General features: G+C 44.9%; 1 protein-coding gene across 5 annotated transcripts in view; it reads right to left on the bottom strand.

Annotated features, from left to right (window-relative positions):
• Nucleotides 1-3,581: 3,581 nt before the first annotated feature.
• Pparg (peroxisome proliferator activated receptor gamma) overlaps nt 3,582-12,511 on the bottom strand; it is a 131,871-nt gene continuing 122,941 nt past the window's right edge. For all 5 annotated transcript variants that reach the window (XM_006978521.4, XM_076567638.1, XM_006978520.4 and 2 more), the window contains one exon: nt 3,582-4,029. In XM_006978521.4, the coding sequence (XP_006978583.1) occupies nt 3,782-4,029 (248 nt within the window). In that variant the 3' untranslated portion in view covers nt 3,582-3,781. The remainder of the gene's footprint in view (nt 4,030-12,511) is intronic.

Genomic DNA, 12,511 nt, shown 5'->3' with positions numbered 1-12,511 from the left:
CTGTCATCCCTGCTTCCTTCCTTCAGCATCTCAGTTGTAGTAGACATCACACAAGTCAGAGCCCACTCATGGCAAGAACTTGCTCCTTGGTGGCTGAGAAAAGTCACTGGACCGCAGTGGCTGCTGCCTTCTTTTGTGGCCATCCCTCTGGTTTCTGACTTCAGATCCACAACTGGGAATCTGCAGTGTGACACCAGCTAACACCACTGTACAGGGACACATTGGATAGAACGGGGGACCTCATCTCACACAGGCTAAGCACATGCTCTACCTCTGAGCCACATCCCTACACACACACACACACACACACACACACACACACACACACACACACACACACTTTTCTTGCTTCCTTGCTCCTCACTTGGATTTAAACACAGAAGCCAAAGAAACAGAACAACAGCAACCACCCGGAAACGCAGGTCAGCTCAGGTTTCCCACGGCTGGAGAAAAGGCTCTGGAGCTCTGGTTTCGTGAGGAGCCCGCTGTCCCGGTGTCCCACTCAGTGCAGAACGATGTCAGAGGATGCTGGGCCATGGTCAGAGGAGGTGAGAGACGAGGGCTTGACTCTTGACCATAGTTACTTTTCTTCCTATTTTTATTAACAGGCATCCCTAAGTATGTTTGTGCCTAGAGAAAGTGCTATGAATAACCGATGATGCATGTGTTGATTAACTTGTGAATCATGCTGGGGTGGGGGTGGGGGTGGGGGGAGCAGGAGCTTTAGAGATGAATATAATGTGTTGTAAAATATTTAGCAAATGATCATCCAAGCCACAGGGAAAAATCCGAGAGATGGGAATTTGAAAGCTGCCAGGATTTAAAAGCTATTTAACGCTAAGCATCAGTGCCAAAGAGTTGAGAGCATCCCTCTCCCCACTCCATTGGCAACAGAGCTTGAAAATGTGGAAAGGGCTTGGCTGGACTGTGGAGCGCTGGTGGGAACCGAGATCAGGCAGAGAGCTGAAAGGCTTTTTGTTTGAGAACCTTGTAAACAAGGGATCTCCTCCCAGGTCCCTCTGAGAGCCCCACCTTGCCTGTGGCTTGCACATTTTCTCTTACCATCTCCCCGATAAACTCCCAATGTGGCGCCAACATTGTGAAGACACCCGCCAGTCATCTGGATGTTTCAAAATCCCCGGATGCGCTGCATCAAGGCAGAAAGAAACCGCCATATGGCCGAGTGAATTTGTCACCCCCCTTCCAAATGTTTGGATGTCACTCAGACCCTGCCTTGGCTCTGCTTCCAATGCGGCTTAGCTCTATCTGTCATTTTAAAGGTTTGGACTCTGAGGCTGTGTTTCTGAGGGGCTTAGGGATTGTATATTTTTAGGGCTGGAGTCAAGACTCACTTTCATAATCTCACTCTTTGGAGATGCACTTCTTTCCAAGAAGAGGATGGAAAGATCTTTCTTGATGTTTTGGCTTGACAGTCCCCAACTTTATAAAGTTGTCCTCCTGGGTAGAAACGCCATATGTTAAGGTAAATGAGGGGATAAGTTAGGCCATGGGAACAGTCATCCTGGAGAGCAGAGGCCTCATGGTCATCCAGTCACAGGGCATGCTTAAAAGAGTCAGTGTGACTCTGATGGCTTTAACCAACCCAGAAGCCTCTACTGTAGGGGACAATCTTTAGTCTGCTTGCTGGCATTTGTTGTAAACATGATGGATCATGAGCTCTTGAGTTCAGTAGACTAAGGGGTCTCTGGGCAAATGGCCATCGGGAGGCTCATGGGAGGAGTCACAGCATCCCTGTTGACTATGACTAGGGCCAGGTGGCAGCAAGGCCCGCCCCTCTTCTGCCCTGTAGTCCTTGCTCTTTTGCTTTCCTGTAATGTCTTTTGTTGTCTTTCTTGCAGATTCTCAATTCAACACTGTCCTTGAGGCCTGCCTCCAAATCCACAGGTTCCACCCTGAATTTTCAGACTTCATGAATCTTCACTTCCCTGCAGACCATTCCCTAGCACGTGACTAAGTGCCCTGACCATTCATCTGGCACGTAAATTAATTACCTGCATTATAATGTTTTAAGAAAGAGTCATGTTTTTCTTCTCAGCTCAATGGTAGGCTCATTTTGGCAGACTTCAACTCTTTAAAGTCTTAAAAAAATATTTATCTTCCTTTTATTTGTGTGTAGAGGTCAGAAGACAACTTTTGTGAGCTGATTCTTGACTTGTCCCCTTTTGAAGCAGGGGATTTTCTTGTTTCTATTACTATGAATATTCCAGCTAACTGGCCAGAGAGCTTCCAGGACATTCTCTTGTCTCTGGCCCCATCTCACCACAGCAGTGTTGGCATTAAAGATGTCTGCTCCCAACGACTTTTTATGTGTGCTCCATGGGGCTGGGAAGCAGGTGGTCAGGCTTACATGACTAGCACTTACTTGCAGAGGCATCTGCCCCTTCATTTTTTAAAAAATTAAAAACTATTTTATTTATGGGTACATATATGCCATGTATATGTGGATGCCCAAAGTAAGCTTCAGATAGCCTGGAGCTGGGAGTTATAGGTGGTTGTGAATGAATGACCTGATGTGGGTGCTGGGAAGTGAATGGGGCAGCCAGTACTCTTAACCCCTGAGTCATCTCTCCAGCCATTCCCTCCCTTTGATTTTAAGACAGGGTCTCATGTATCTTAGGCTGGCCTTGAACTTGATATACAGGCCATGTTGAAAGATAACCTTGCACTCCTGATCCTCCTACCTCCATTTCCTGAATGTTAGAATTACAGGTTTCTTCCAATGTGATTTTCTCCCCCCAGTGGTAAGGGTCAAACCCAGAGCTATCTGTTTGCTAGGTAAGCACTCTACTGACAGAGATACATCCCCAGACCCCTAGTGCTAACTCTTAAAACGTTTGTGTTCTCTGAAGCTTCTAACAGTGTTGAGATGACACATTGGTGTCCCATTAGTAGGCAGTACATTAGACTTACAAATCTGTGTGTTTTACATCCATGGGCCAAATATTTGGGGGCATTTTTGTGAATTATTAAATTTTGTGACTCTTCCCATTCTTGTCATTATTTTCCAACCACTGCTGCATTACGGCGTACGACATTTCCATTATAGTAGGTATTGTAAGTATCTAGAGATGGTTTAAATGACAGGGGAGAGTTTGCATGGTTTATTTGCAAACATGCCATCTTATAAAATCTTGAACACCCATGGGGTTTGGTACCTGGAACTAGACCCCAGGGCAATGGAGGGATGGCAACATGTTAAACAGGTTGCTGGTGATGAGGACCTGAGTTCAACACTCCTCCCCCCCAATCCACATAAAAATGCTATATGGGGTAGTGGAAGCAGGAGCCTCTTCAGGTCTCAATGACCAGATAGTCTATTCTTATTTGTTGGCTTCAGGCCAAAGAAAGACCCTCTTTCAAAGTAGGTAGATGATGCTCCTGAGAATGGCCCCTGAAGCTGTCTCTGGGCCTCCATGCACATGCACACACATAAACACAAATGTGAGCACACACACACGTCAAAGAATGACCAAGGAAGAAAGGAGGAAAGAAATAAAATGGAGAAATCTGCCCCCAATGCAATAGGAGACATACGTTCAATCATTAAATACTATAAACAATTTCATAATGTGGTAATTTTTAATATTAAAAGTAAATTGTAAATGTATCTTTATAAACAATATGCATAAAATAGATCACGTTCTAAAACCTTTTGTTTTTAAAATGCTTTTTCACAGTAAATTTCTTAGGTGTCAGATTTTTCCCTCAAAATAATAGTGCAATTGAAAGAAGGAATAGGTCAGCGGGAGGGACTTCTCTGCTAATACAGATCCTTGTAGATCTCCTGGAGCAGGGGGTGAAGGCTCATGTCCGTCTCCGTCTTCTTGATCACATGCAAGAGCTGCACATGCTCTGTGACGATCTGCCTGAGGTCTGTCATCTTCTGGAGCACCTTGGCGAACAGCTGTGAGGACTCCGGGTGGTTCAGCTTGAGCTGGAGCTCCAGGGCCTGAAGCAGGTTATCTTGGATGTCCTCAATGGGCTTCACGTTCAGCAAGCCTGGGCGGTCTGGGAGAAACGAAAAGATGAAAGGAAGCTCCGTCAAACATTCTCTGGGCTGGCTCTAAGGCCTGGGCAGCTTCAGGCTACTCCCTCTCCAAGCTAGAGATGAAACCTAGTCCTCAAGCTGTTAGGCACATGCTCCACTACAGAGCCAAGTCCCACCACCCATCCCGTCTCTGCCTTATTTCTGAAGCTGGTGAGGATGGAGCTCTGCAGCTCACGGGCAAGACCAGAGGGTGGAATCCAGGCTCAAGCTTTGAATTCAGACTAACTGTGTGATGTGACACCATGAGGAGCATCTGTCCTCAACACCACGCCTCTTCTGCCAACAAGGTTCTCGTCTCAGAAACCACATTTCCACCTCTGCTTCTCCTGGATGAAACTTTTTATAGCTTTTACCTACATTTTCAGAACAGCTTCAAAAAAAGCTTTCAAGTGTAAGCCTTGCTGTTTTTTTGAGTAGCATCATACATCACATTTCCAGCAAGATAAGACAGTAAGATAAAACACTGCTTCACTTTGCAGGGATATTCCCCTCCCTACAGTGTAGCTGACGTTTCTTCGGAGGGATGAGATTGCAGGTGTTTTTCATCAATTCTTAACATTTCTTTTCCTTTGTTTCCTTTCTACCTTTCCATTTTCTTTTTTTTTTTTTTTTTTTTTTTTGGTTTTTCGAGACAGGGTTTCTCTGTGTAGCTTTGCGCCTTTCCTGGAGCTCACTTGGTAGCCCAGGCTGGCCTCGAACTCACAGAGATCCGCCTGGCTCTGCCTCCCGAGTGCTGGGATTAAAGGCGTGCGCCACCACCGCCCGGCTCCATTTTCTTTTGAGGGGAGGTCTCACTGTATCGCCTAGGCAGGCCCCAAACCCCTGGGCTCTCTCAGCCTCCTGGCTCAGCCTCCCAGGCTGCAGCTACCTGAGTGCAGTACTTGGTAGGACACCCTCGTGTTGGCTTACCTAACACAAAAGCAAATGCTGCTAATGCTTTGCCACAAGTGTGACATTTGCTGTAGATTATGGGGAATATGTTTTACTTTTGATTTTCCAAGAATTTAAAGTTTTCAATTTGTTTTAGTCAGGAATGTTGGTTAAATTTTGTTGAAGGCTTTTAAATGTTTCTATCTGAAGAGATATGCTATCTGAAAAGAGATGATTTTATCTTCACCTCATATAATGGATTACATTAATAGACTTCCTTATGTCCTTGCACTCATCTGTTAGGATCTTATTCGAGGCTTTGTTAGTAATAACTGTGGGCGATATGGCTGGAGTTTGATTGTCTGAGCCATCCATTGTTCTGGTCCTGACTGTGAACCAGCCTTAGGAGTAGAGTTCTGTTTTCCTTCAGTTTTGACCTGCTCCTTTGTGGTTTCTTGGAATTTGTTTGAAGAGCCCTCTGGCCCTAGTGACAAATCCTTCACTAACTGGCTTTCTACAATGTATAAAGTAAAAAAAGTAAATTCTTTTAGAATGGAGTTGTACATAATATTCTTTTATAATCTGGAATCTATTTTTATTATATATACTGTTAAAGTTTCTTTTAGATTAAATTAATATGCATAACAGTGAGTGGGTTTGATCATGACATTTCCATACATGTATAGAAGTACTTTGACCATATTCTCCCCCCTATTACCCTTCATGGTCCCATTCCCACTCCTGCTAAGCCCTTCTTCTTCCCAACTGGTCCCTGTCCTATTTTCTTTTCCTGTTTTATGAACTAATGGAATCTACTGTTTTTATGCTCCTTAGCTGAATGCTCTTTGTGTGTTTTTCATTTTAAAAATCTTACTTGTAAAAGACTTACCTATTTTTTGTTTAAAAAATTTTAAAGATATCTCTGTGTTTAGTCTGCATTATGTATGCACACCATATGCATGCCTGCTGTCTTTGGATGTCAGAAGAAGGCCTCAGATCCCAACGGTTGTGAACCACTGGTGGGTGCTGGGAACTGAACCTGGGTCCTCTGCAAGAGCAGCCGGTGCTCTAAACCACAGAGCCGTTTACACAGTCCTCCTTATGTTTTTATTAAAATGCAACCTTTAGTTTTAGTAATCAACTTTAAATCAGATGTTTGTTTCAATGTTTAATTCCATTTTAAAAATAAGTTTGTTCGTTTTTCCTTTTTTCTCCTTTCCTGATTTCTTGATTTGAGTGCTGTATTCTTTTACTTATGGGATTTCTTGTTCTCTAGTGAACTCATTAAGACTCTACATTTTCCTCCCAGTGTCACTTTGGTTTCATCCCACAGGCTTCAGGAACAGGCTCTCATTGTTCTTTTCAAACAGCCTATCTTAGAATGCTGGCTTCATTGTTTAATCCAAGAGCTACACAGAAGTGTGTTTTAAATTTTCACCCCCCCTTCTCTTTTAGAGATGGGGTCTCTTTATGTGGTTCTGGCTAGCCTGGAACTCACTATGTAAACTATGCTGGTCTCGAACACACAAGAGCTCTGCCTTCCTCTGCTTCTTGAGTGCTGGCATCAAAGGTGTGCTTACTACACCTGCTGCTTTAAAATGTCTGAATAAAGGGTTTGGGTTTTGGTTCCTGTATTCTAAGTTTACTGCATTTGTTAGAATATAAGAGTTTTCTCCTTAAGACCTACTGAAGAAGGCTTCACCTACCACATTTAGGACCCACCCCAGCATCTTCTATTGATTTCACAGTTCAGCCCTGCAGGCTGCTCTCTCTGTTAAATACTGCAGCTCTTCTTCCTTCACGGTAAGTTTACTCACATCTTTATAGCCTTCTCATTGGCTGCTATCCCTAGGCCTCTGCCTCAGTTTCTCTAGCTATCCTTCTGCTCCAATCACAATATTCCAAATTCCTCAAACATCCAGACCCATCAGACTCTCTGTAGAGACTCGGTGCCTTCTGCCTGCATCCTCTTCACTTCACAGTGGCTGCAGCTGCTCCTTTAAATGGAGCACCAGTATGATGGACCCTTCTCCTCATTCCTCTTCTCTTGTCCTCACCTTTGTGCGCTGGGCCCTAGAGCACCTTAGGACCACTCTGATCTCTGCACTTGAGGTAGGTACCGAATGGCTCTATTGTCCCAGGACTGTGCACATCGGATCCAAACACTATATATACACTTGAGTCCTTCCCTCGTGTTGTCAGCACTGCAGTCTCTTGCCTGCTGTGCCAGGAAGTAGCAGTGTCCTCATGTCCCTGAGCCACCAGTGGATGGATGCCCAGTAAGCCCTCAGCGGGCCGAGTTAATGAGCAAGAGGTTGTTCTGGCCAAAAGTCCCAGGTAGAAGAGTATAATTCTAGTTGGTGAGCAACCCTGAAGGCAGAATCACCACACGGTAAAGACGTCTGCCATGAATGGTGCTTTGTTTTGCCATATCTAATAAACTCTCATGACCTTTACTCCACGGAGGCAAGGCTCAGGAGAACAGTGTGGTCTCAGGGTGGGACTCTGAGAACGTTCTCTCAATTTTACTTCTTTTTCATTACAGAAGGAAACGTCTTTGGTTTGACTTTGTTTCTTCTCTAACATTCCCATCAACTGGACTAAGTACAGGTTCCTTTGAAATTCCAGCATTAAATGTGGGACCATGGAAAAAAGAACAACAGTGAAAAGTCTCAGATTCTGAGAATGACAAATGGTTTAGTCCTGGCCTAGAGAGTCCACCCCTGAAAGTGTGGATTCTCAGTTGTGACACCACAGTGAAATCACTTGGGCCATCGAGGCGGCTCAGCGGGTAAAGCTCTTGTTGTTGTGTGGCCCTGATGACCTGAATTTGATCCCTAGAACCGTGTGAAAAAGGAGGATGGACTCCACAGAGCTGTCCTCTGACCTCCACATGTGTATTATGGCTTACGTGTGTGTGTGTGTGTGTGTGTGTGTGTGTATGTTCACATCCACTAAAAAGAAATAAATAAACATTTCAAAAGTTAAGAAACCACTGAGGCTTCAAGAAAAGCTGAACTCTGAGTTGGGGCTTTGGGGTAATGACTGCTGACCCCCCAACAATATCTGGGGTTTTGAAAGCCTGAGGCCATGTGAATGTGCACAGTTAAGTGGAGCATCCTGGGCCCACAAGGCCTGCTCTGGAGCCCCTGCTCCCGGGCCCTCTCTCCTTCCTCCTTCTTTTTGAGCAGCACTAGTGAGGACAAAGCCGCTGAAGAGATCAGATGAATGAACACAGGGTCTCTAACAAACAATAAGACCCTAGTGTGCAAAGGATGGGCTGGAACCTGGCTCGGGGAGTGAAATGTGACCGGCTGTTCCAGGAGTGGGGAAGGATCTGGTTTGGATTTTCCAACTCTTCTTTGGCAAGTTACTCTTTATGATGTGATGGATGATGTTTGGCTGAAGGGCTAAGATGCTGTGGCCACAGATTAAATATATTTTCTCCAGTGACAAGTTAGATCATCTACTGATCAGCCTGGCTGTCCCCTGCACAAGCCTCTGTCAAGGGAACACACAGTTTGGGGAAGGAGGCCACAGAATAGAAAGGGCCACATTTTCCTGTTTTGTCTTTCATCAGCTCCATGACCTTGGGTCCGATTGATTAAATTTGTTGGGCTCAGTTCCCTCCTCTGTACACTCTATCAATGATCTCTAAATCCCTAATTCAAAAGTTCTAAGATGCATTCTTATCTATAATTCCCTCTAGTACACAATTCACATAATTCAACTAGGGAAATAAAAATTGAATTAGAAAAGTGTATTCATAAGCTCACATATTAAACTTAGAACTGGCTTATTTAAAAACAAGACTAAAACAAAAACTATCCTCTTTTGGTCTTAGGTCAAGGGCAAAAGGAATATCAATTGCTCCTCTGCTTCTGCTCTTCATGGGCTTTGGGACCTCCTCTGCTCTCTTCCCTGTGTTTCTCTTTCCACCTTCCTCCCACATTTTTTTAGACCCTCACTAAATTGAGACTGTACCATAGACTAGCCCACAGAGTCATCCCATCCTTTCCCTTCTGTCCATTCCCTGGGGCCCAGGGCCTGCTTCGACATTTCCTGAAGGGCTATCTGAGGTTCTTGCACCTTGCTGAGGTGAGAGGCAGGTCTGGAGTAGGCTCAGGGTCAAGGGCTCTCTGTTGGCTAGGGCTACCCAGAAGGCCCTTTGGGGAAGCCCTGTTGACTCACACACTCCAGGAGGCTGGAGTCAATTATTACATCCTTACTCCCTGGGCTGCAGAGAGTTGGGAAAGAACCTTTCCGGTCTTCATTCACACAGTCCTGGGATTGATTAGAGAGTAACTAATTTGGGCAAATGTACAAAGCTTCCATCTTATCCAGATCTGATTCTGCCTTGAGTATAGGGCTTATCTGAATCGGACTCAATGTTTGGGCCTGCTAGGACCCACCCACCCACCCACCTGAGCTGCATTCCCCTTGCACAGGTTTCTCAGGCTCAGTTAGACCCCACAGCAGCAGGGTACAGATCAGGTTTCTTGAAGGATGGGCAGGAGAACATAGACCAGACCTTCTGTCTGGTCTCTGGGAGATGCTGTCTGAGCCTTTCCCACCTTCCTTGTTGGTTTTATGCTGGGTTGGTTTGAAATGGACTGTACTTAGGTCCTTTAAGGGGAGATCTCAGTTTGTGGAGCAGCTATCTGTTGGCCCGTAACCATAAAGGACTTTAGTTCAAGTGTGAGGTGAATACTGAGGAGGAGAAAAGTCTATCTGAGACTCAGCATTCGCAACTTAACTTCATTTCCAACTTGCTCTATCATTTCCTTTACTGGATTATACCGTAAGCTCCAAGATGGGTTCTAAAGGGACCTGGACCTGGAACCTGAAAACCTGAGTGTTATCTTCCTTCCACTTAAGTTTCCGTGTGCTTTTGGACCACTTAGCAGATCTTTTTGGGGATAGTTTATGTTGAAGGCCTCTCATAAGGCCACACTGAGTTACAGGAGTAAGAACACTAGAAGTTCTTACTGTCTGTGCTTGTTCAAACCTTTGCTACAGGGTGGGGTCAGGTCAGTAAGGGTGGGGTGGTGTATCAACAGCTGGGAAATGGAAGGTTTTGAGGTGCTCTTGGTAAGAATGGAAATTTGGGAGTACAAGAATATAATTTCCAATACAGACATGTCTGGGGTTTGGGAAAATTCTCACTCTCATAGTTGAAAACACATATGCAAGACAGTTCCAGAACAGGCATAGAGCAAAACAGCCACAGTGGTCCAGATATGCATTCCTTGTAGAAATGATACTAAGGATTCTAGGGTGCTTTTCTGATCTATACTTCAGAATCATAGTGAACATTAGATAGACTATGAATAGAGCAAAGTAAGCTATCACATGGTCTGTGGCCATTTTTCCCCACTATCCTCTCTGTAGAAAGACATATTCTACAGGGGAGCTAGATCTAGTACAGGGATCCTCAATTTGGGTGACATATTAAAATGAACTGGAGAGATTAAACACTACATATATGTGTCTCATGTACTTGACCTGGGATGGATCAGGTTCAGGGCTCTTGGTGTTTGAATGTGTAGCAGTAGTTTACTGAGAGGCTTTGACTTTGGCAGATTTATGAATCTCTTTATACTTCAGTCTTCCTGTTTTAAAAAAAGGAAGCTGGTTCAGTGGAACACACCTGTAGTCAAGATACTCAGAGGCCGAGGAAGGAGAATTGCTTAAGCTCAGAAATTTGAGGCCAGCCTGGGCAACACACCAAGAACCTGTATAATAAATAAATAATTAAAGGGCTAGGGATGTAGTGGAGTGCTTGCCTAGCACACTTGAATTCAATCCATAGCACTGCAAAAGTAGTTTTGTTCATATGTGGTGAGTGTGTGCACATGTGCACATGGAGGTCAGAGAAAATCTCAGGCATCATTCTACAGGTGCTGTCGACTTTTTTCTTTTGTTTTGAAACAAGGCCTCTTACTGGGTTTGCCATGTAGAGCTCCAGGGATCATCTGTCCCCGCTTTCCCAGTATTGGGATTACAAGTACAGGTCACCATATCTGGCTTTTAAATATACTTACGTTATTTATGTGTATGTGTGCATGGTAAATATACACCATGTATGTGTGGGTGTTTGAGGAGGCCAGAAGAGGGTGTTGGATCCCTTGGGACTGGAGTTATAGGTAGTTGTGAATTGTGAGTCACCTGATGTGGTTGCTGGGAAACTAACTCTAGTCCTTTGAAAGAACAACAGCAAGTGCTCTTAACCACTGAGCCATCTCTCCAGCCTCACAGTCGGCCAATAAACAAAATGAACAAACCCACCTGGGCTCTTGGAATGGAATTCCTGTCTTCATGCATAAAAGGCAGCTACTCTACCACCTGAGCTCTCCTCAGCTCATCAGGAAAGTAAATGATGGTTTCGAGCAGAGCTGGAATGGTAAACTAAGTCACAGTGTTCTCAGGGCACACAGAGGCTTTGGAACTTTCCCTCAGCTGTTACTCCCTTGCTTGTCTCTCCCTTCTGCCAGGCCCTTGGTGTCCTGTGTTCTCTCTTTCCTGCTCTTCTTCCCTTAATTACTCCCTTCTTTTCAGCTTTCCCTCACCTTCCCTGTTCCAGATGTTTTCTTCTTCCCAATCCTGGACTGTACCTTGCTGAGGATTTATTAGCATGTTAGCAATGTCAACCTAAATTAACGAGAGGTCTGACCAATGGAGGATTTGAGGCATGGGGTGGTTTACTGCTTCTATCAGAAAAGCCAGGATGCAGTAAAACAGAAGCCTTGCAAATGCTTCACAGATAGATATCATCTGCCTGCTGCGGCACATGTTGGTGGACCCTCCCTCTGACGCACTGAGACATTCTTACACTTCCCTGTTCAAGCAATGATTTCACATTCATCAATGCTCTCTCTATGTTGGATAACAACATGATTTAGCAGGATGATGGAAGGGGAAAACCACAATGAAATCAAGCCTAGTCGATATTTTCTACTATCTGCCCATCAAGCAGCAACTTCCCATCAACACTCCTCAGTCCCTGTCTCCACAGAGCCAGCTCCTGAACATGAATACATTAGGGGTAAGGCCGGTGACACTTTCTCTACGTTTGGTCAAAGCTAGTCTGTCCCTCCAAACAGGGTCCCTCAGGGAATAGAGCCTGGGTTTGGTTCTATTTCAACGTCTTTGAGGATGGAAATGGGTCTTATGAGTTCTCTCTTGGCCTTGGGAAGTCCTTGTGATCCTTCTAGCTCTGCTGCACTAGTCACCCCAGGTTCAGTCATGTGCTCGGCTCCTCTTCTTTTTTTTCAGACCAAGAGGCAGTCTACTGTGGTTTGCCACTTAAGCTGAAGGAGGCCACTACAGTTCTGTTCTTTCTGTTTCAGATAATTCCATCAGGATTAATGGCTGGCTGGGGTTGGGGTAACGGGTAGAGAGAGAAGGTTTAGTAGAAGGAAATAGGAAAATGTCCTCTTCTGAGTCCCCCTCCAGCCAGACACGCTGCTGCCTTCAATGTACCTGGTGGCTTGGCCTTGCTCTGGGAGGAAAGAAGACGAAGGAGGAAGGGTTGAGAACAGGGAGACTAAGAGCACCTCTTTGACTTTAGAC

The sequence above is a fragment of the Peromyscus maniculatus genome, chromosome 3 (genome assembly GCF_049852395.1).
Source record: "Peromyscus maniculatus bairdii isolate BWxNUB_F1_BW_parent chromosome 3, HU_Pman_BW_mat_3.1, whole genome shotgun sequence".
NCBI classification, from domain to species: domain Eukaryota; kingdom Metazoa; phylum Chordata; class Mammalia; order Rodentia; family Cricetidae; genus Peromyscus; species Peromyscus maniculatus.
Note: the sequence above shows the minus strand (reverse complement) of the source record. Positions and strands in the feature narration are given on the sequence as shown.